Here is a 21818-nt window from a genome sequence, read left to right as displayed (position 1 = left end):
GTGTGTGTGTGTGTGTGTCCTCTGTGTGTGTGTGTGTGTGTGTGTGTGTGTGTGTGTCCGTCCTCTCTCTGTGTGTGTATCCTCTGTGTGTGTGTGTGTCTGTGTGTGTGTGTCTCTCTCTGTTTGTGTGTGTCTCTCTCTGTTTGTGTGTGTCTCTCTCTGTTTGTGTGTGTCTCTCTCTGTTTGTGTGTGTCTCTCTCTGTTTGTGTGTGTCTCTGCTGTTTGTGTGTGTGTGTCTGTCTCTCTGCTGTGTGTGTCTGTCTCTCTCTGTTTGTGTGTCTCTCTCTCTCTCTCTGTGTCCCTCTCTCTCTGTGTCCCTCTCTTTCTCTCTGTTTGTGTGTGTGTCTCTCTCTTTCTCTCTGTTTGTGTGTGTGCGTCTCTCTCTCTCTCTCTCTCTCTCTCTCTCTCTCTCTCTCTCTCTCTCTCTCTCTGTCTGTTTGTCTCTCTTTGTCTTATCAATACCTGCTTCTGAACAGCCAGATTGATCCAAATTTACAATGTTGGAGGTTTTTATTCCTCTAACTCTGCCTCACAAAACCGTCAGAACTGAAGAGGTGAGTCAGGTGAAAGTTACCCCTGACGAACGGCTGCTTCTGAAGATGGTTGAGCGTACAGTCATGGAGAGTTGTGCTGAGAATCCTTAATATAATTGGCTACTTGACAGAAATGTTCAACTGGGATGACTGCTGCTCAGTGCTAAGCCTGCACTTTGTCTATAAAGTAAACTGTGCCAGAAGAGAGGCTTCTGCCAAATATGATGTCTAGTTGGTACACAGCCATTTACTTGACTGAAATACTTTGTGGTCTTTTGCTGCTGAAATGTACATGGTGTTCACTTCTTGTGGATTTGGGATGTCAAGTATTACAGTCACATTTTATTCCTGTTCACCAGTTGCTGTTGTCTGGGAAGTGAAAAAAATGCCCAGTTTGAGTCCCTCCTTCACAACTGGCAAAAGTGAACAGTGTTGAGGGGCGAGTGATCCCTATTTTCATTTCTGCCTGACCGCTTAGTAAGGAGGTGACAGAATGAAATCCGGCTGATTTGTCTTCCCACGGATCAGTAAACGTTATTTCGTGTCTCAGCTAGTCTGCAATGTTGTAAACTGAGTAACCTGTAAAAATGGCAATGTGTTTTCTGATTGTTTGAAGCGCTTTAATTAATTGATTCATTTCTTTGCCAAGAAAAACATTTGTGCCCTCTTTAGCTTTACTGAGGTTTGTCTTTCATGAAAGTGCTGTGCATGACTACCAGGTTCCAACACTGTCTTGTTCTTGAGTGTTAAGTTAAATTTAGCAGGTTCCACCTGTACTTAGCTTTCAAATTGAACTGTAAATGGTCCAAGAAGTTGAATTAGCAGGCCTGACTGGCGGCAGCAACAGGGCTGGAAGTATCACATTCCCACTTGCCCCGAATCTTGATCTGGTGGGCCAGCAATGCATTCCCTTTGCCCTGCTGTACCTTCTTCCCAATTCTGTTGGATACATTGGAATTGGATTACATTTTTCTGCATTGTCAAGCTTCCTGTGTCCCCGAAATGGAAATGTCTGCAGTGGATGTTTTCGGTTACTTATTGCTAAGCCGTTATTTTGGGAAAATGCGTCTGAAAAATTAATTGTTCTTTACAAGTTTACTGTTAAGTTTGCCTTCTTTACTCCTGACAGAGTGACGGCTAGGCCAGAAGACCTACTTTAATCAGTCTTAACATAATGGAAACCAATCCTTCCAGCCCTGAAGGGGCAGCAAACTACGGACTCAAATTAAACTTTGTATTTCTAACAAAATTGTTTTCATATTGTGGCAACCCTAATATGGACCTTTCCTAGCTGTAATCCTGTTCTTTTTGATACTGTTACAGAGCACGTGTTTAAAAAGTTATCCTATATTAGGATTGTGTTGCAAGTTGGTGTCTTAAATTTCATTACTGATATCTTGTTCTTATTTTTGACGAAATGTTGATGCTGTTTTTGAAACATTCATTGCACTGTGCCTCCAAAGCTCCGTGCTGTGTTTTGATAACGATTTGAGAATTTATGTAACTTTTCTTTTCCGTCCTTTTTTTCCTAACCTGGTTTCTTCCAGTGCAACTTCAGATTGAAGACCTGACCCGCAAACTGCGTACTGGAGACCTTGGTATCCCCCCAAACCCTGAGGACAGGTTGGGAAAGTTTTAAACCAGCTGACAGTAACAATTTTCCTTTTCAATACTTGGTGTCATCGCATAAGAAATGTGTGATGTGGTTTGTTATTGGAATTGGTTAATCTCATGTTTATGGTATCCTTTTACCTTAATGCTATTTTCAGTACAGGAATGGAAATGGTCACCATTTACGTTTATTTTGTTCTCTCAAGATTAATGGATTAATCACTTTCTTTCAAAATTTTTAAAAAATATAAAATGAACTGGGGGTGAGGGACAGCTGTGGTCTCAGTTCATAGTTTTATGTGCATTTCTTTGAAAGAGTGAGGTAGATCGGGCCAAGATCGTAACCAGAATGTCGCAATTTGGCAACCTTTCAGCAATTAATGCAGGCCCCTTTGCCACATAATGTGTTGGCTGTCTCCCTCCCTCACCTCTCTCTCTTCCACTTCCTACTCTGCTCAGTATTGCCTTGTACAATCACCTCTTATCCCAGACTTCAATATTCTGAGGGATTTTTCCCCAGTTTCCCTTTTGCAAACTCCCAGGCCTTTTGTTAGGCATACCCCTCACCCCAGTCCCCAAGCAGAAGCGTGGGAACAGACATGGCTTGACCTCCCCTCAAAGCACTGCTTATGATGAACTTAGGTACCTCCTCCCACAGCTGTTGTCACTTTGTCAGTCCGATATGTCACCTGGTGGGGGTCAGTGATACTGGGTTTAATGAGAGCCCCACTTTCTCCTGAAGGTAACAAACTCCCTGGATTCAAAACAAAGGCCCAGTCAACCCCTCCCATCTGGCAGGACCCTCCTCTTCCCACAAAACAAAACATAGCCCCTTGCTGATGGTAGTATGTTGGTTGGGGGGGGGGGGGGGGTGGCGGTAGGGGGAGGTGCGTTCCTGCTGTTGGCTTTCTATGACTTGGCTCTTCCTCATCAACAGTGTTATGTACATCTGTCTTAAGCAGCTCTCTGATTCTGAAAATGGCCTCTTTACCCCTTCCTGTTTCACTGCTATAAACTCAACTGAATCTCAGACCAGCCTTGTTAACATTATGATTTCCTCCCAATATCTCATTTTAAATGTGTTAAGGTGCAAAGCACCTTGATTGTTTTCAGTGCATGGTGAATAGTAACTTGCCTCAGAACCTTTTAAACGGTCAATGTAATTCAGAATTTATTTTGTTCTCCATTTGCTTACTTAACAGTTTTATTTTCTATTTTAATGAATAAATCAACAATTTCAATCCCATTGTAGTTTGAGCAGTTTCTGGTGCTGGTTTTGGTTCAACTTTTGACTTGGTGAAAATTTTATTTATTTACTTGTTTTTCTCTTTTGGTTTGCTGCCCCTTTCGCTTGATGCTGTTAGGAAGTGACCACAGCTGTCCCGGAGTAGTTGTTAAACTGTAAATTAAGTTCTTAAATGAGTAACAGATTTTTTTTGCATTGATGAGAGAAAAACATGTTGGCTTTCTTGTTCTGACCTCCCTTTCTTGCATGTTCGCCAACAGTCTATAATGCTCCCAATTGTTTAGGAAATCCACTGGTCCTGTCAGCCCTCCTGCTTTCAGCTGTTAGAGTGGCAGTAGAGAGGCCAACTTAAAGAACCGAGTGCCTGCCAGTCAACAAAGATATTCCTCTTGAGGTTGGATAGACATTTCAGTTGGGTAGTTGTCAAATACGGATTCCCTTCCAAAAGTGACCTCCCTGCCGCGGTGCACACTGAGATTTTGGGGTTGGTGGTGCCAGAGCGTCAGCCATGGTTACAATTCAGGCACGAGTGACCGGGCCAAGAGACCCCTGCATTACTGCCCAGCCTCTGTTTGTTTGAAATCCTAGTTTAGTTGGGTTCTCTCAGGGCATTTGTAGTCTGAACCTAGTCTGCCCTGGGGCTTGATTTCTGTGGACATGAAGTGTCTTCTGATGGAGCATATGCTGTCAGGTCTCCCCGTCCTGGTATGGAATGTGATCATTGCTTATGACCTGCTCCCTCCTGTCAGAGCCAGTGAAAGCTTCAGTGAGATTGATATCAACAGGCAGGTGCTAACTCCTGTCTGTGACGCTCCATTTCAACTTGCGTATTGATATAGTCAGATATCATGGATCTTCAGGTCAAAGCTTCCAGTTTCTCACAACAATTAAGAATTGATGTGACTTTGTCAATCTCAGTGCTTCCCTTTCCTTGCAGTGAGAATCCCCTGGCATTTTGCCTGTGGCAGGTGGGAGTCGTGTGCATCAAGTTCCAAAGAAAATTACTAGGCATGGTTTTGTTCGTCTCCTCATCAGCCCAAGAGCAAATCTCCCTGCTGCAGCCTGACTGCCATAAGCAGTGTGAGCTGGGGGTCAGATGTTAGTACTGGCCATTAATTAACACGGCAGCTCTGGCTTTGTACTGTAGCCATGTGCCCACATGCAGTTTAACATTGAGTCAAGCTCACTGCTGCAAAGGTTGGGGTCTGGAACTTGGCGTCTGTTTCTTTGGGAGCAGAGGGGATTTTTCTTGCACATTTCCCCAGGGACAGTTGTGGTGTAAGAGGCTGGGATACAATGCCTTTTGTAAAATCTCCCAGTACACAACAGTTTGGAAAATGGCATTGAAGTATTGGTGATCAGGAATCTAACACCCCAGCGATCCAGTCCCTTCCAAAGCACAGGGAGAAAATAAGGCTGAATGACAGGACCAGTTAAGTGGTTTAGGCACTTCACGATGGATTACCTGTTTTTGTGTATATGCGACTTTGTTCTAGCTAGAATAATTTGCTGCATTCACAGAAGTCAACTTTCCAGAAAGATCTGAATGTAGAAAGTTCAGAGGGTTCTGGGTTCTGTAGTGAATAAAGTAGGTCAAATGGCTGGCTGCAGGACCAGTTGTTTTCCGGTGGCTACTCTTAGCACAGGGCAGACTGATAATATTTTCCATTTTGTAAATATGTTGATGACCATTCTAGTAACTCAGTGTCTTAATTTTTAAGTCAAATTTGGTTTTGGTTAGCTGAAGCTGCACGAGTTTTAGCTTGAGATGGATGGTACTTGACCAACAGCTATTGATACTAAAAGTGATGACTCTTTAACTAGCAAGGTATCCAGAAAGGGGCCTCAAGTTCTTAGGGTTGCACCGGTGTATGCACGTCTATTTGCATTCCCTTTACGTGCACGCCAAAGGTTTCATTCTCACTCCGATTGGATACTCACTTGATGCTTTGATTATCTTTGGGCCAACTTAGTGCGAATAGATTTGAAGCAACGACAGACTAAATTAATTCTAATCAGGTGCTGCAATGTGCCAAATTGCACTCAAAGTGGAAACCATTTGTTGCAACCCTGGAAATGCTGAGGCCTGTGTTTACAAGTTTGAAATGTGTAACCCTATTTTTACTGACGTATAAACCACTCCCCCAGTTCTCCACCCGATATCCTTTTTAATCAAAATCCCCCTTTGTTGACTCCTCTTTAAAAATCTTTTGAAATTTGTATTTAGTCTAAACTAATAGCAGGGTTTACAGGTGCGCTACGTGGGATCCAAGCCTGTATTGCATGGTTTGGAAAGAAGCTGTACTTTTCCTGACCATTTATACTTTTTTTCATTTAATTGTATATCCAAGAGGAAAGAGAGGGGAGCGAAGCAGTCTGGGACTGCTAGCCAAGCTTAACATGTCTCTTTAGCACAGAAACTGCTCTGAAGAGTAGCAAAACTAGTTAAGTCCAGGAGAACAGGTTGCATCCCTTCAGTCGATACCTGAAGAAACTGGAAAAGGCCATAAAGTGTCTTGAATAACTCCTTTTTAACTTCTCAATCTGAAGCATGTATCAGCCAGTAGCAATTTTTTTATTTTCCTTCTGTTTTAGTATGATTTTTTTAAATGAGTTGTGTACAGATTTAATGTTATTGCCAGTAGATTTCTAATCTGCTAGCTCAAGATGTAATTAAAGCCTCTAACCTTTTGTCTTGCCTCCTTATGAGGTCATCACAGAATAAGACAGCACCCAACCTATTATTGCTAAGTTATCGAACAGATCCCAGTTTCTTGGAGGGGAGGGGGTTAGGGGGTGAGAAAATAAAACACACGGGTACATCTCTTGTTGACCGAGTCTGTGATCAGAGATCAAAAACCACTTGGAGGAGCAAAATGGGGTATGTTAGGGTATAGCATGGGGTAGGCTCACTCCTGGTAATGCACCATCCATAGGCGTCTGGTACCCCAGCTTGGGGAAGGGGGCTGACGCATCGCTTCTGTGCTGGCAGCAGCTTTTGAGACAGACCTTTCCCTGACTGTAGGAAGGCTGCTGATATATGACTGAGAGAACTTCCAACAGAGACTAGATCCCTGCATTTCCATGGGAGCGAGTTGGCCTCCAAAGCCTTGGGTTTACTTTCCTGATCTCTGAGCTTGATCTGTGCATGCCACCATCAGTCTTCCTGCATGAACCCCCACAACACTTTGGCAGCCAGCCGAACCTCTGAGCTACGTGTCTGCTGGCATAGAGTTGCTGCATTTGACTCCCAAACAGCTCACTGACATTCATCTTAATGTTTCTTGGTGTAGTTTGTTTCCCGCTCTCTCTCCCCCCTACTCTCTCTGCGCTCACACCTCTCACTTTGGCAGTCTCTCAGGGGAGGGTTATTTTCCATTCTGTTCTAGATGGTTCTACAACCAGCCTTAAATTCAGGGAAACCCTGGGGACGGAGGGAGTCACTGGGTCTATTGCAGGATGCTGAACAGTATTAGTATCTTGGCTATGAAGGTACAAACCGCAGAGCCTGGGGAGTCATGGTGAAGGTTCAATTTGCCCTTTGCTAATTAGTAAACACCTCAGGTTCCATAAAGCAACAACATTTATTTTTGTCAAAAAGAAAGCAAAACTGTTATTGCAAAAAAAAAATCCCTGACCCACAGGTAGCTCTGCTGGGTTTGCGTCCTCACGTAACTCGGCTCGTGCTTGCCCCAATTGTGAGTGAGCTCCTGCACATGCTGTGTTGGTTTGAATGATCTGGCGAGGACTCCCATTGGGGGTTTTTGAGCTGGCTCAGTTAACAAGAGGGTATCCTGGTGGTTTTCAGCTGACCTCGTTGGTTTTAGAATGAAAAATGTTACCTGATTTTTTTTCAATCTCTTAAGTCTGTCTCATTAACTCCCTGTTCACAGCCTTTAGCACAAATCAAAACCAGCTCAATTTTAATGTAGTTTATTGCCTCTCCAATCATACAGTGTCGATGTGGGCGTGAGCACTTTGAGTGGTATTTGTCGTCTACAACCAGCGGTGTTAACCTGTTCAACAATTTAAGAACTCAACTCGCAGCTCAGGCTAACAACAACTTGCTTATTTCGGCATCTCAGACCAAGTGTTTAAGAACCATGGTAACTAATCTTGAGAGGATTAGGGAAGCGTAGGAGAGGTGCTTTTTAAAACATTTGCTGCAGTAGAGTTACTAAGATGCATGGCTCACGAGTAAGGTGGTTCTGACAACTTTTGATCCCTGCACAGGTCCCCCTCTCCTGAGCCAATCTACAACAGCGAGGGCAAGAGGCTCAACACTCGCGAGTTCAGAACTCGGAAGAAATTGGAAGAGGAGAGACACAACCTCATTCAGGAGATGATTGCCCTCAACCCTGATTTCAAACCACCAGCGGATTACAAGTAAGTTGGTCCTGTGTATGGGAGGTTGGGAAGTTCAACTAGTGAGTTGGGTGGGGAGGTGCAGAAGTGGGAGCGAACCAGGAAGCTTACAGTAAAGGCATCATTTGAAGGAAGATTGTTTAAAGATGCAAGATTGTTGGAGGCTGAGGGTAGTGAAAAGTTAGAGTGTGTAGCTGAGCCTTCAGTGTGGAGGAGAGTGTAAGGCAGGCAATTACTCTGGATCTTGAGATATTACATGACTGAGCATTGGAAATAGGTGATTACAGTGTGCTCTGTACAGTGGCACCATCTTGTGTCTTCATGGTTTTTTAAGATCATGACTGATTTGAATGTGAGGCTGATTCTTCTGTGAGAGTCTTAGGTGAATAAGAAGCAATAACAGTATAAAGAGTTTGAGAAGATTTGGGTTGTGGATGAGGTTGTAGATTTGCTTGCCGAGCCAATGTATTGGGTTGCAGACGTTTTGTTACCCAACTTGGTATCACCACAAATGTGCCTCCTGTGAAACGTCGGTGCTCTGTCCCGTTTGTTATGTCTCAGTTTGCTGGGGTGGTTGGTATGACGTTCCGGTTTTGTTTCTCAATGGTTTGTACATCGGGTCCAGGTCAATATGTTTGTTGGATATACAAACTACTGAGAAACAGAATTGTAAGTGTTGCCGACCATTCTAGATAACGAGGGACAGAGCACTGAGGCTTCACAGGAGGTGCGCTGATAATGTTACCTAGCAAGGTGACAAAATTTCTGCACTCAAACACATCGGCTCAGCGAGCATGCCTACACCCTCAAACAATACCAGTTAAAATCTGTGACCTGACCAGGAGCTGAGTGTGAGAATGTGCAGGTTAATGGATGGTAGAAGACACTACAGGGTGAAACTTGAAATGGCTTTAATGCACCATTTTTAAACTGATATCTGAAATAAAGGGGCAGCTGTGCCTAACTGCTGACAGTACCTTGAAACAAGAGCCTTGAATGGATGTGAAATAGCGGGGCATGAACCCTTTCTCTGCTTGAATGGAGTGTGGGAACTGCAGCAACTGAACTTGAACTGTTGTCTCATGAGTCATTCACCCAATCCTTGGCCTGTTGCACTTTGTAATGATAACTTATCTCTTGATGCCTCTGTGTACAGATGCCATTAACCTTTACTTCCTTTCCTGCAGGCCACCAGCCACACGTGTGAGTGACAAAGTGATGATCCCACAGGATGAATACCCAGAGATAAACTTTGTTGGCCTGCTGATTGGACCCAGGTATTATGGCCTGCTCTGGCCCTGATAAACTTTGTTGGCCTGCTGATTGGACCCAGACTCTGGCCCTATTCTCAAGTTTGTGTGGGAAGTAAGCTCTTTGGGTGGTGGGGGGTGTGTGTCATTGGTTTTAGTACTCTGGGGGGCTTGCCCATACATTGTGAGGTGAGGGTGCTCCTTGTGCTTTACAATCACAGAAAGAGAATGGGCTGAATCATCATGTTCATTGGCTGTGAACCATTTTGCATCACTATGAATTGTGTTGGTGTGGCATCTGAATCTTGCCCTGGGCTGGTTTCCCATTCTGGAGCGCCTTGACTAGAGAACTTGTGATGAGGTGCTACCATCCTTGGTTTGTTGTGCCTAGGCCCCTCTCTCTGATGCTCCCCTTTTGTCTTTTTCAGAGGCAACACGTTGAAGAATATTGAGAAAGAATGCAATGCCAAAATCATGATCCGAGGGAAAGGCTCAGTGAAGGAGGGCAAGGTGGGCCGGAAAGATGGACAGATGCTGCCGGGGGAAGATGAACCGCTGCATGCTCTGGTCACTGCGAACACAATGGAGAATGTGAAGAAGGCAGTGGAGCAGGTTAGAGGGCACATGCTCAAATGGACGCAACTCTTCCTGTGTCAAAACCATCCTGTTAGGAGCCATCTGTGACCCTGTCTCGTCAGGCCAGTTTGTGCTAGCAGGCTGCCTTGTCTGAAGTCTCATTCCCTTTCTAGAGTGGGTCACTGGGTAATAATTAGTACCTCCTTTAATTCGTCCTTATGGCTGTATAGCTATTCTGGGACCTCATTGGGGACATCCCTAATGGTAAACAGTAACAGGAGAATCCAGGTTTCCTGGCCATTAGGCTTTCTGACCTATAAACTCCAGTTGTGCCCGTAGAAGTTAGATGCCATCTTTCCGATGTTTCTTGACATTGTGGATGATAAAGATTGCTAACCTTAACGTCAGCTTTGCCATAGGCTTGTTCTCTTTTACAGGATCTGTCCACTACCTAACGTAGGTTGCTCTTTCAATGAGGGAATATTCTGTTTCTCCCTGTGTTGTAGAATGCCTTTTTGTAAGGAAGCAATGTTTTTTTCCTTTCACTCATGCTTTCTAAAGCAATTTTCACCCGGGGCGTGGGGTTTATTTAAAAGTCTTAAGAGTGCATATGAAAACATTGCGAGACTCCCCAGAACACACTTGCAACTCCAAAATTAAGCTAAGTCCTTCTCATCTTAATACAGAAATACAAATCAAACTTAAAACATGGTTCAAAACCCAAATTTCCAAATAATACGGTATTTTGAACCTTCATCAGTGTCCTGTGACACAGAGGCTTGACGTGTTTCAGTTGTCTTAGCGATGATATAAAAGTATAAGTTCTGTTAGCTTGATCTTGTTCTCAATGCCCTATCTTACACAGCAGCGAGCTCACTTCAAAGGCATTCACTATATTCAGGGCATTTTGGAGCCTCTGTGAGACCTTTACCACAAGACACTGCAGTTTTAACAAATCAAAAACGAACCTGCTGTTCCCTGTCGGTGATGGGTGAGCACCCAGTAAGAAAGGGGACAATGTACTGGCCTGTTTTTAATAGGGCTGCTTGTTCTCGCTAGATCCGAGGTATCCTGAAGCAAGGTATTGAAACCCCAGAGGATCAAAACGACCTGCGGAAGATGCAGCTGAGAGAGCTAGCTCGCCTCAATGGCACTCTCCGTGAGGATGACAACAGGTGAGGGCTGGTCATTCAGGATTCTAGCTCCTAGACTGTACAAGAGGAAGGCTTTTGGCCTAGAAGTGTTTCCAGACCCACAACAGTGTGGCCAGCTCTGAACTGCCCTGTGCACTGGCCAAGAGACCTGCTTAGCTAAAGGGGTATTTCGAGACGGGCAACTGCTAGCCTTGCTAATGGCATCCACATGCCAAGAACAGAAATTCCAGATGCAGGGTCCACATAGGTTTGCTTTTTTCTTATAGTGGGTATCCTTGTGTTTGAAGCGATTGCTAATGTTCTGGTGGTCTGTAAGCAGCACTTGGCTTTACAACTGGCCACACTTGCTTACAGATCAAGGTTTCACCTCTGAATAGGCATTCTACCTGGCAACGCTTGCCATGTCCATTTTCTGGGAGCGCCCAGGAAGATGAGAGGTTTTTATGTGGCTATATTTCCTCTTCCTGCTGTGTAGGATACTGAGACCATGGCAGAGCACAGAGCCCAGGAGTATCACCAACACGACGCTGTGTACGAAATGTGGTGGGGCAGGCCACATTGCTTCTGACTGCAAATTCTCCAGGTCAGTAAGTTAGTGCTGTGATACCCTGTCCTTCATTGTTTGGGGGTTTTGAGATGTATGCAGAGAATTGTTGCTGTTTTAGGAGGCTGGATTCAGTAGCAGTATGTGAATCAGAGGTACAGCATCATTGGGATTTTTGTTATGGGTCAAACGTTTGTCTGAGGGACTGCTGTATAACCAGATATTGTGCGCATTGAGCACCTTAACAGTTGGATTGTTTGTTATCCTTGTGTGTCCCTGCTGTATGGTTCACCCTTTGCAATGGGGCTTCATTCCAACAGGCCAGGAGACCCGCAGTCTGCTCAAGACAAGGCACGAATGGACAAGGAGTACCTGTCGCTAATGGCAGAGCTGGGAGAAGCTCCAGTGCCAGCATCATCATCCTCGGCACACACAAGCTCCACGCAGCCGAGTGTACCACGGACCTCTGGGCCAGCCAGCAGTCAGCAGCAACTTCCGGTGAGTGTGGAGTTCCCCTCTGTGGTGCCCAATGTGATCTACAACTGCATGGCGTCAGTAAATGTTTGTGCTTCCCTTTGTGTTCGCTCGGTCTCTCTGTGCCCTTCTTGTTCGGGAGCATGAGAGAACAGGGTTAATCCGCCGTTATGTTACACTGTCTTGACTTTGCTCCTCTTCTTTACAGAGCAGACCTCCGTGGATGAGCACCGGTCCCTCTGACGCCAACAGACCCTACCACGGGATGCACGGTGGGCCGCACCCGGGTTTCCCCCCTCCCATGCCCAGCATGAGTGGCCATCCGCTGCCACCCAACCCTAATGGGCCTCCGCCTCCTTGGATGCAGCCGCCTCCACCTCCGATGAGCCAGGGCCACCACCCTGTGCACCCGCCCATGAGTAAGTAAAAAAACTGCAAGGGTGCGTTGCCTCAGCCAAGTTTGAAAGGCATCTGTAGGTTTGTGGTTGATGAAAGACCAGTACAGACCTGCAGCTTGGTGTCTCTCTCTGTTCCTTCCCCCTGCATTTGTAGTGGGTGGGGATTTTGTTGCTTGGGAGGATAGGGTTGATGGTGTGGGAGAGGGTGGCTGAGCACACTCTGACACAATGCCGTACGTCTTAAGAATGCGAAGATAACGTAGGCGTATTTTAAAAAAGATATTGCAGCAGTGGGGAAGATGCTACAAGGATAGGTTGGGTTGTTTATCCCTGGAGCGTCAGAGGCTGAGGGGTGATCTCATGGTGATTTATAAAATCATCAGGAGCGTAGATACAGTGAATTGCCATTGCCTTTTCCCCAAGGTTGAGGAGTAAAACTAGAGGGTGTAGGTTTAAGGTGAGAGGGGCAAGAGTTAAAGGGACCTAAGGGCCAGCTTTCCTACACAAGTGGTGCATGAGAGCTGCCGGAGGAAGTGGTGGAGGCTGGTACAATTACAACATTTAAAAGGCATCTGGATGGGTACATGACTAGGAAGGGTTTAGAGGGATATGGGCCAAATGCTGGAAAATGGGACTGGATTAGTTTAGGATTTCTAGTTGGCGTGGACAAGTTGTACTGAAACGTCTGTGTCCATCCTGCAAGAATGTTATAGGTGAACTGAGGCTGAGCTGTTGGCGCTCCGTGTTCTGCCTGAACTTAACCGAACGCTTTTTGTCTCTCTTTGACAGATATGATGCACCATCCGATGGGCATGTTACCACCACCACCCCCACCTCCAGCCAGCCAACCTCCACCCCCACCCAGTGGCCCCATCCCACCCTGGCAACAACAGCAGGCCCAGCAACAGCAGCAGCCGCCACAACCCAGCAGCAGTATGGCCTCCAGTGCACCCTTACCCTGGCAACAGAGTGAGTAAGGATGCATTTCTACATTTTCTTTTTTGTTTTACTTTTGGAAAACTTTCAGTAAATGCTTGTTAATGGGCAGTGACCTGTCTTTGTTTATTTCAAAAAAATTTGCTGCTCTTCGGTCTGAAAATCTTAGTTTCTGCTCTCTCTCAGTCTCACCCTCTCTCTTTATCTCTCTCACCCTATGAGACCCATCCTTCCCCCTTCTTGTCCTGTCCCCTCCTCTCCTGCTTTGCGTCCTCTCCTCCTCTACTCAACTGTTTCCCCTCCCACCCCTCACCACCCCGCCCTTCCTCCCTCACCACCCCCACTTCCCCTCACAACACCATCCAACCCCTACCTTTCCCTGTCTCGCTCTCACACCATTCCCACCTTCTCTCTCTCTCTCTCGCGCTCTCTCTCTCTCTCTCGCGCTCTCTCTCTCGCGCTCTCTCTCTCTCGCGCTCTCTCTCTCTCGCGCTCTCTCTCTCTCGCGCGCTCTCTCTCTCGCGCGCTCTCTCTCTCGCGCGCTCTCTCTCTCGCGCTCTCGCTCTCTCTCGCGCTCTCGCTCTCTCTCGCGCTCTCGCTCTCTCTCGCGCTCTCGCTCTCTCTCGCGCTCTCGCTCTCTCTCGCTCTCTCTCGCTCTCTCGCGCTCTCGCTCTCTCTGGCTCTCTCTCGCGCTCTCTCTCTCTCGCGCTCTCTCTCTCTCGCGCTCTCGCTCTCTCTCTCGCGCTCTCTCTCTCTCGCGCTCTCGCTCTCTCTCGCGCGCGCCTCTCTCTCTCGCGCTCTCTCTCTCTCGCGCTCTCGCTCTCTCTCGCGCGCGCCTCTCTCTCGCGCGCGCCTCTCTCTCTCTCGCGCGCGCCTCTCTCTCTCTCGCGCGCGCCTCTCTCTCTCTCGCGCGCGCCTCTCTCTCTCGCGCGCGCCTCTCTCTCTCTCGCGCGCCTCTCTCTCTCTCGCGCGCCTCTCTCTCTCGCGCGCGCCTCTCTCTCTCGCGCGCGCCTCTCTCTCGCGCGCGCGCCTCTCTCTCGCGCGCGCCTCTCTCTCTCGCGCGCGCCTCTCTCTCTCGCGCGCGCCTCTCTCTCTCGCGCGCGCCTCTCTCTCTCGCGCGCGCCTCTCGCTCTCGCGCGCGCCTCTCGCTCTCGCGCGCGCCTCTCGCTCTCGCGCGCGCCTCTCGCTCTCGCGCGCGCCTCTCTCTCTCGCGCGCGCCTCTCTCTCGCGCGCGCCTCTCGCTCTCGCGCGCGCCTCTCGCTCTCGCGCGCGCCTCTCGCTCTCGCGCGCGCCTCTCTCGCTCTCGCGCGCGCCTCTCTCGCTCTCGCGCGCGCCTCTCTCGCTCTCGCGCGCGCCTCTCTCGCTCTCGCGCGCGCCTCTCTCGCTCTCGCGCGCGCCTCTCTCTCTCGCGCGCGCCTCTCTCTCTCTCGCGCGCGCCTCTCTCTCTCTCGCGCGCGCCTCTCTCTCTCGCGCGCGCCTCTCTCTCTCTCGCGCGCGCCTCTCTCTCTCTCGCGCGCGCCTCTCTCTCTCTCGCGCGCGCCCCTCGCTCTCGCGCGCGCCCCTCGCTCTCGCGCGCGCCCCTCGCTCTCGCGCGCGCCCCTCTCGCTCTCGCGCGCGCGCCTCTCGCTCTCGCGCGCGCGCCTCTCGCTCTCGCGCGCGCGCCTCTCGCTCTCGCGCGCGCGCCTCTCGCTCTCGCGCGCGCGCCTCTCGCTCTCTCGCGCGCGCGCCTCTCGCTCTCGCGCGCGCGCCTCTCGCTCTCGCGCGCGCGCCTCTCGCTCTCGCGCGCGCGCCTCTCGCTCTCGCGCGCGCGCCTCTCGCTCTCGCGCGCGCGCCTCTCGCTCTCGCGCGCGCGCCTCTCGCTCTCGCGCGCGCGCCTCTCGCTCTCGCGCGCGCGCCTCTCGCTCTCGCGCGCGCGCCTCTCGCTCTCGCGCGCGCGCCTCTCGCTCTCGCGCGCGCGCCTCTCGCTCTCGCGCGCGCGCCTCTCGCTCTCGCGCGCGCGCCTCTCGCTCTCGCGCGCGCGCCTCTCGCTCTCGCGCGCGCGCCTCTCGCTCTCGCGCGCGCGCCTCTCGCTCTCGCGCGCGCGCCTCTCGCTCTCGCGCGCGCGCCTCTCGCTCTCGCGCGCGCGCCTCTCGCTCTCGCGCGCGCGCCTCTCGCTCTCGCGCGCGCGCCTCTCGCTCTCGCGCGCGCGCCTCTCGCTCTCGCGCGCGCGCCTCTCGCTCTCGCGCGCGCGCCTCTCGCTCTCGCGCGCGCGCCTCTCGCTCTCGCGCGCGCGCCTCTCGCTCTCGCGCGCGCGCCTCTCGCTCTCGCGCGCGCGCCTCTCGCTCTCGCGCGCGCGCCTCTCGCTCTCGCGCGCGCGCCTCTCGCTCTCGCGCGCGCGCCTCTCGCTCTCGCGCGCGCGCCTCTCGCTCTCGCGCGCGCGCCTCTCGCTCTCGCGCGCGCGCCTCTCGCTCTCGCGCGCGCGCCTCTCGCTCTCGCGCGCGCGCCTCTCGCTCTCGCGCGCGCGCCTCTCGCTCTCGCGCGCGCGCCTCTCGCTCTCGCGCGCGCGCCTCTCGCTCTCGCGCGCGCGCCTCTCGCTCTCGCGCGCGCGCCTCTCGCTCTCGCGCGCGCGCCTCTCGCTCTCGCGCGCGCGCCTCTCGCTCTCGCGCGCGCGCCTCTCGCTCTCGCGCGCGCGCCTCTCGCTCTCGCGCGCGCGCCTCTCGCTCTCGCGCGCGCGCCTCTCGCTCTCGCGCGCGCGCCTCTCGCTCTCGCGCGCGCGCCTCTCGCTCTCGCGCGCGCGCCTCTCGCTCTCGCGCGCGCGCCTCTCGCTCTCGCGCGCGCGCCTCTCGCTCTCGCGCGCGCGCCTCTCGCTCTCGCGCGCGCGCCTCTCGCTCTCGCGCGCGCGCCTCTCGCTCTCGCGCGCGCGCCTCTCGCTCTCGCGCGCGCGCCTCTCGCTCTCGCGCGCGCGCCTCTCGCTCTCGCGCGCGCGCCTCTCGCTCTCGCGCGCGCGCCTCTCGCTCTCGCGCGCGCGCCTCTCGCTCTCGCGCGCGCGCCTCTCGCTCTCGCGCGCGCGCCTCTCGCTCTCGCGCGCGCGCCTCTCGCTCTCGCGCGCGCGCCTCTCGCTCTCGCGCGCGCGCCTCTCGCTCTCGCGCGCGCGCCTCTCGCTCTCGCGCGCGCGCCTCTCGCTCTCGCGCGCGCGCCTCTCGCTCTCGCGCGCGCGCCTCTCGCTCTCGCGCGCGCGCCTCTCGCTCTCGCGCGCGCGCCTCTCGCTCTCGCGCGCGCGCCTCTCGCTCTCGCGCGCGCGCCTCTCGCTCTCGCGCGCGCGCCTCTCGCTCTCGCGCGCGCGCCTCTCGCTCTCGCGCGCGCGCCTCTCGCTCTCGCGCGCGCGCCTCTCGCTCTCGCGCGCGCGCCTCTCGCTCTCGCGCGCGCGCCTCTCGCTCTCGCGCGCGCGCCTCTCGCTCTCGCGCGCGCGCCTCTCGCTCTCGCGCGCGCGCCTCTCGCTCTCGCGCGCGCGCCTCTCGCTCTCGCGCGCGCGCCTCTCGCTCTCGCGCGCGCGCCTCTCGCTCTCGCGCGCGCGCCTCTCGCTCTCGCGCGCGCGCCTCTCGCTCTCGCGCGCGCGCCTCTCGCTCTCGCGCGCGCGCCTCTCGCTCTCGCGCGCGCGCCTCTCGCTCTCGCGCGCGCGCCTCTCGCTCTCGCGCGCGCGCCTCTCGCTCTCGCGCGCGCGCCTCTCGCTCTCGCGCGCGCGCCTCTCGCTCTCGCGCGCGCGCCTCTCGCTCTCGCGCGCGCGCCTCTCGCTCTCGCGCGCGCGCCTCTCGCTCTCGCGCGCGCGCCTCTCGCTCTCGCGCGCGCGCCTCTCGCTCTCGCGCGCGCGCCTCTCGCTCTCGCGCGCGCGCCTCTCGCTCTCGCGCGCGCGCCTCTCGCTCTCGCGCGCGCGCCTCTCTCTCGCTCTCTCTCGCTCTCGTGCGCGCCTCTCGCTCTCTCTTTCTCTCTCTCTATCTGTCCCCTACTGTTATCTATCTCGTCCCACACTGTCACCTTGCCCTGTCTCTCTCTTTCTCACCCTCACACCTTTCCCCGTCTTTTTGTCTTTCTGTCACCATTCCCTGTCTTTCACTCCCGTTTCCCCCCTCTCCGACTGTCTGTCTCTCTCTCACCGTTCCCTGTGTCTATCCATCTCACTCGCGTGCCCTCTATCTCTCGCTCGCACTCACCTTTCCCTGTCTGCACTCACTCTTGCTCTTGCCCTCGCTGTCACCTTTCACTGTCTCGCATGCTCTCTTTCTGTCCCCCCCTTTCCTCATCTCTCTCTCTCTCTCGCGCTCTCTCTATCCTTCTCTTTGTCTCTCTTTACTGTGCACCCTTCTCCCTCTCTCCCTCTCTCTCTGTGTCTCTCCCGAGCTGTGTCCTGCCCTCCCGAAATCTCTCTCTCTCTCTGTTGCTGTGTCAGCACTGACCTTGCAGGTTGATTAGACGTCCTCCCTATGGGTCAGCCTCAGTGCTGTGCTGTATAAACCCTGTAGCCGCCGTGGGCAGCTTTGCTGTGAGCATCCTGTTTGCAGCTGCTTCAGCAAACTGCAAACACAACCGAGGTCTCACTGCCTCAGTAACTAGCCTGTCCTGGAGCTGAATGCCCAGTTTGTGCTTTGCGCTCACTTTCCAAGTGACTGCCTCTGTGCCTCTCTCTCTCGTTTTTGTTTTTTCTCTCCCCTCTTTCAGATACCAACACCACGACGATTACCGCAGCGAGCGTCCCTCCGTGGCAGCAGCAGCAGCCGCAGCCTCAGCCTCCGCAACCTCAGCCGCAGCAGCCCCAGGTGCAGCCCGCCCCCGCCTCCAGCGCAGCCCCACCCCCGCCCATGCCTGCCGCCCCTTCTATGGTTCCCCCTCCCCCTGGGGTCCAGCCTCCCCTCCCCCCCGGGGCGCCCCCTCCGCCGCCGCCCCCTCCCCCGCCAGGCACGGCCGGCATGTTGTACGCCCCGCCCCCCCCTCCTCCCATGGACCCCTCCAACTTTGTGATGATGGGGATGGGCGTGCCAGGAATGCCGCCCTTTGGCATGCCTCCCGCTCCGCCCCCGCCCCCTCCCCAAACCTAAGACACCTCTATTTCAGATACCCATACCCTCGAACCATGTTCAGATAGAGAAAGGAGCTCACTCTACAGGGAGCCAGGGTCGCAGTGTTGCCCATTGGCACCCTATCTTGCCAGGGCACGTTTGTGCTATTTTGTTTTTAAGTTTTAGAATCATACAAAAGGATGAAAACAGGAAACTGTTTTTAAACCAAAAAAAAATTGCTAGCAAACAGCCTCTGCACCTCGATGGGATAGAACCGATCGGAGCCTTTCGATGAAGACGGTGGTTGTGGAGAGGAGTTTGGCCTGGAGTAGAAGCAGTATTAAGACCATGAGCTGTCTGTCTCTCTCTCTCCCCATTCCCTCCCCTTCTTTCTTACTCTGTCACTCTCTCCCTCTGTTTCTCTTCTCCCCTACCTCCCCCGCCCCCTTTTTCTCTCTGTTTCTCTCTCTGTCTCTGTCTCTCTCCCCTCCCTGTCTTTCTTTTTCTGTCTGTTATAAATGCACCATTTACTGTGTCTCTGAAGCTTCAGTTTGCACCAGGGGTGGGGTGCAGATGTTTATAAGGAGAAAAATAGCCATACACCATGCAGCCAAGCGCAGTTTGACACCTGTTTGTGCTGGCACAGGGTAGGCTGCCCAGTGGTTAACTTATTGCAGGGAGGGGTTTGGTTCAGGTGCAGTCGCTGTCTCCAGGTCACACTTTTTAAAAACCCCGGCCCCCCCACCCCACCCCATCCCAACCCTTGTCCTGGGAGAGACGTTTGGAAGCTGGGCTGGCAGTGCTGTACTTCCCTCCACCTGTGAGATTATCTCCTGTGTTTGAGCACCTTCTACAGAGAGTCCACCAGGGAACTGGACTGGGCATTGACGTCATCTGTATAAAGTTGGAGTGACTGCCCCGTGCTGTTTCTTGCTCGGAGTGGTGATGGTTGTAGGGGCAGGCTGCATAATGGGAGAGAGCTGGAGGAGAGATCGAACATCCGTGTAGTTGTTCTTTTTTTAAAAAAAAAAGCGACAGTTCATCCTGTCTTTCACCGCGTGACCCCACAATCTTTATGGAGACGTATGTCCAAGATGGCTTCCCAGTTCTTTGTTCAAAACAAAAATAGGCTGCTGTTGCCAATCTGTATGTCGCTAACTCATTCTGTGATCAGTGTTTTGTCTCATCCAGTGACTTGTTCTTAAACCTTGTGTTGAATTTCTTTTTATTTGCTATTGTGAAATGATGTAAACCATTCGTAACTGCCGCGGTAAGCGTTGCATGACAAGTCGCGTTTTATTTTTGTTGCTCTCAACTTCTCCCACTCCCCCTCCCCCACCCGCTGAGCCGCGGTTTATTTTCTCTTGTGTTTCCCGTTCTCTTCCCCCACTCCCTCAGGTGGAGCTGCAAGCGAGGGGGCCGCAAGGAGGATTAAGAGGGGGCCTGTCTCTTCCCAACCCCCTCCCCAAATCGCAGGACTTGCAATGGAACCTCTGCTTTCCAGAAGATGGACAGTGAAGGGGGGCTATTAATCACTGCCAGACCGTGAGCCGACAGCAGCCATTCCCAGAGCTGCTGCTGCCCTCCAGCACACTCGGCTCGCCGCTCCGGGTTACTGTCCCATTTTAACCAACTACCTTTTGTCTCATGGTTTCTTGCGTACGCGCGACATTCTAGCAGGAGTGGTGCGTTTAAAATTTTTAACTCGAGTTTGAGGTTGGAAGCCCTGGTACGTTTCCACATTGTTTCCTCATGCTCTTTCTCGATGTCAAATGTTTAAAGAAAATAACGTGGGGGAGGGGAACGGTAGGGAGGGAGTGGGTGCAGGGTTCATGAAATAAAACTCTTACGTTTTCTTACCCCTCCTGTCATGTTTGTCTCATTTCTCAATCAGACTGCTTATGCACAGTGTGTTTTTTGGTTAAAGGAATGTGCTGCAGTTATCTTTTTTTAAAGAAAAAACTTCATTGTATTTAAAAAGAAAATAAAATCCAAATTTCTCCAAGCAGTGAGGTCGAGTTTGAACTCATTCTGGGTATTATTGACCAGTGCTGATCTCTGTGCTGTTACTTTCCAACACAGAGAGCTTGTTGGTGGGCGAATGTACAAGTTAGGATCCCCTTCGTGTGTTCTCGTCCATTCTGCTATCCGTATAGGAATGTGATTAGTGTCTACATTCCACATCCCCCTCAACTAAAAGTGAAGTCGATCCACCTCCACCTTTTAAAAATAGTGACCTTCCCGGCTCCTCGCACGGAGAATTTTACAGGCACTAACCCTGTTAAGTGAGAGACCCATTATTTTTGAAATGGTGTGCCATGGCTCAACTTTCTCACAAAGAAACAACACCCAGTCAGGTCTCCTCAGGGTACAGGCCTAACCCCTCCAACCTTTCTTGATAAGCTAAGCAGACTCATCCTGGAATCAGTCTAGGTCAATCTTCTCTGAACTACCGCTGATATATTTATATTCTTGCTTAAGCAAGGTGGCTAAAATTTGTCTGCACTATTCTGTATGGGTGTGGCAAAACCACCCGTTCATCTTGCACTCAATGATATTCTTCCAATTGCCTTCTTAATTGCTTGCTGTAACTGCACATTAACTTTGTAATGTATCAGATTTCTGCTTCTCCGTTCAAGGATGTGCATTTTTTAAAATAAAAGCTGCCCATGTCAAAGTGGGCAAATCCACATTCTCGTGTAACACTCCATCTGCCAGCTCAGTGGCCACTGCCTGTACCAGCCCTGTCTCAAACTTGCTGCACTACCCGTTCAGATGTAGACTTTGTCTTGTATACTCAGGGACAGGAGTACTGTGAAGAGTTTTCAATGTCGCCATAGCACAGTGCGATTGTCGGTAAGAGTACCTAGGGATGAAGAATCAAGAACAAAGCAGAAAGAAGGAACAAAGCTAAGCAGTGTAATATGTAAAAGAAAAGCTAAAAGTTCAGCGTTGCTGTTTTAAGTGAATAGCCATGGTGGGACTGCAGTTCCTACTATGTATCGATCTCCTGCACTTTGGCGCGCTCTCTCCACTCTGGTTTATGACTGTGGATGTCGGACAACTTCTGTCACCACGTTGGATCTCCAACTGGCATAGGCCTGATGCAGCTGATGTCTATGCCAGGCCTCGGCCTTGTCTGGTTTGTGCGTTCATCCTCGGCCTATAGGCTGGACATCGAGAACTTCCCCCAGAGCCCTTGATCGGGTTCCCAGCTACTGCCTTGTACCAAGTCGAATGAGCCCGATACTGCCGCTGTCACTGTCCACAAGGTAAGTAGATAGAAAAGAGAACTTTTTTAAAAAAAATGCTAAATCTAGAAAAGGAACCAATCAGAGATTTTTAAAAAAGTGAACAAGCCCACCCCACAAATTTGCAGATAGTAGTTTAAATTGGTATGTAAGGTGGTTAGTGGAATAATGTCCTTTATTGCAAAAGGTACCATTCGATTATAGAGGGCACAGGTGAAACCACATCTTGAACATTGCAAAGTTGGCCTCCCTATTAAAGGAAGGTGTGAACAGTTTACTTTTGGAGTGAGTGAGTCGCCTAGCAGGCGAAGACTGGCCGGACGCAGCTTATTTTCTCTGGAGTTTGGAAGCATGAGTTGTGAGTCGATGGACAGCTACAATTTCTGGAGTAGTGGAGGTAAGCCTGTTTGTGTTTGTGGGTTCGGCCAGTCCATAGTTGCTTTTAAAAAT

General features: G+C 51.6%; 1 protein-coding gene across 8 annotated transcripts in view; it reads left to right on the top strand.

Moving 5' to 3' along the window:
• The window catches only part of sf1 (splicing factor 1), a 45279-nt gene extending 25157 nt beyond the window's left edge, over positions 1-20122 (top strand). For 2 of the 8 annotated variants that reach the window (XM_059643902.1, XM_059643901.1), the window contains exons 3-12: positions 2081-2156; positions 7624-7776; positions 8943-9032; positions 9434-9617; positions 10641-10756; positions 11211-11318; positions 11600-11777; positions 11962-12172; positions 12941-13124; positions 17780-19635. In XM_059643902.1, the coding sequence (XP_059499885.1) occupies positions 2081-2156; positions 7624-7776; positions 8943-9032; positions 9434-9617; positions 10641-10756; positions 11211-11318; positions 11600-11777; positions 11962-12172; positions 12941-13124; positions 17780-18203 (1724 nt within the window). In that variant the 3' untranslated portion in view covers positions 18204-19635. Of the gene's footprint in view, positions 1-2080; positions 2157-7623; positions 7777-8942; positions 9033-9433; positions 9618-10640; positions 10757-11210; positions 11319-11599; positions 11778-11961; positions 12173-12940; positions 13125-17779 lie in introns of all 8 variants that reach the window. The other 6 variants (XM_059643904.1, XM_059643903.1, XM_048524891.2 and 3 more) reach the window with 6 other exon arrangements.
• Positions 20123-21818: the final 1696 nt, after the last annotated feature.

Source organism: Stegostoma tigrinum, unplaced genomic scaffold (genome assembly GCF_030684315.1).
Source record: "Stegostoma tigrinum isolate sSteTig4 unplaced genomic scaffold, sSteTig4.hap1 scaffold_322, whole genome shotgun sequence".
Classification (NCBI taxonomy): domain Eukaryota; kingdom Metazoa; phylum Chordata; class Chondrichthyes; order Orectolobiformes; family Stegostomatidae; genus Stegostoma; species Stegostoma tigrinum.
The sequence above is the reverse complement of the archived record's forward strand: the minus strand, read 5'-3'. Positions and strand labels throughout refer to the sequence as shown.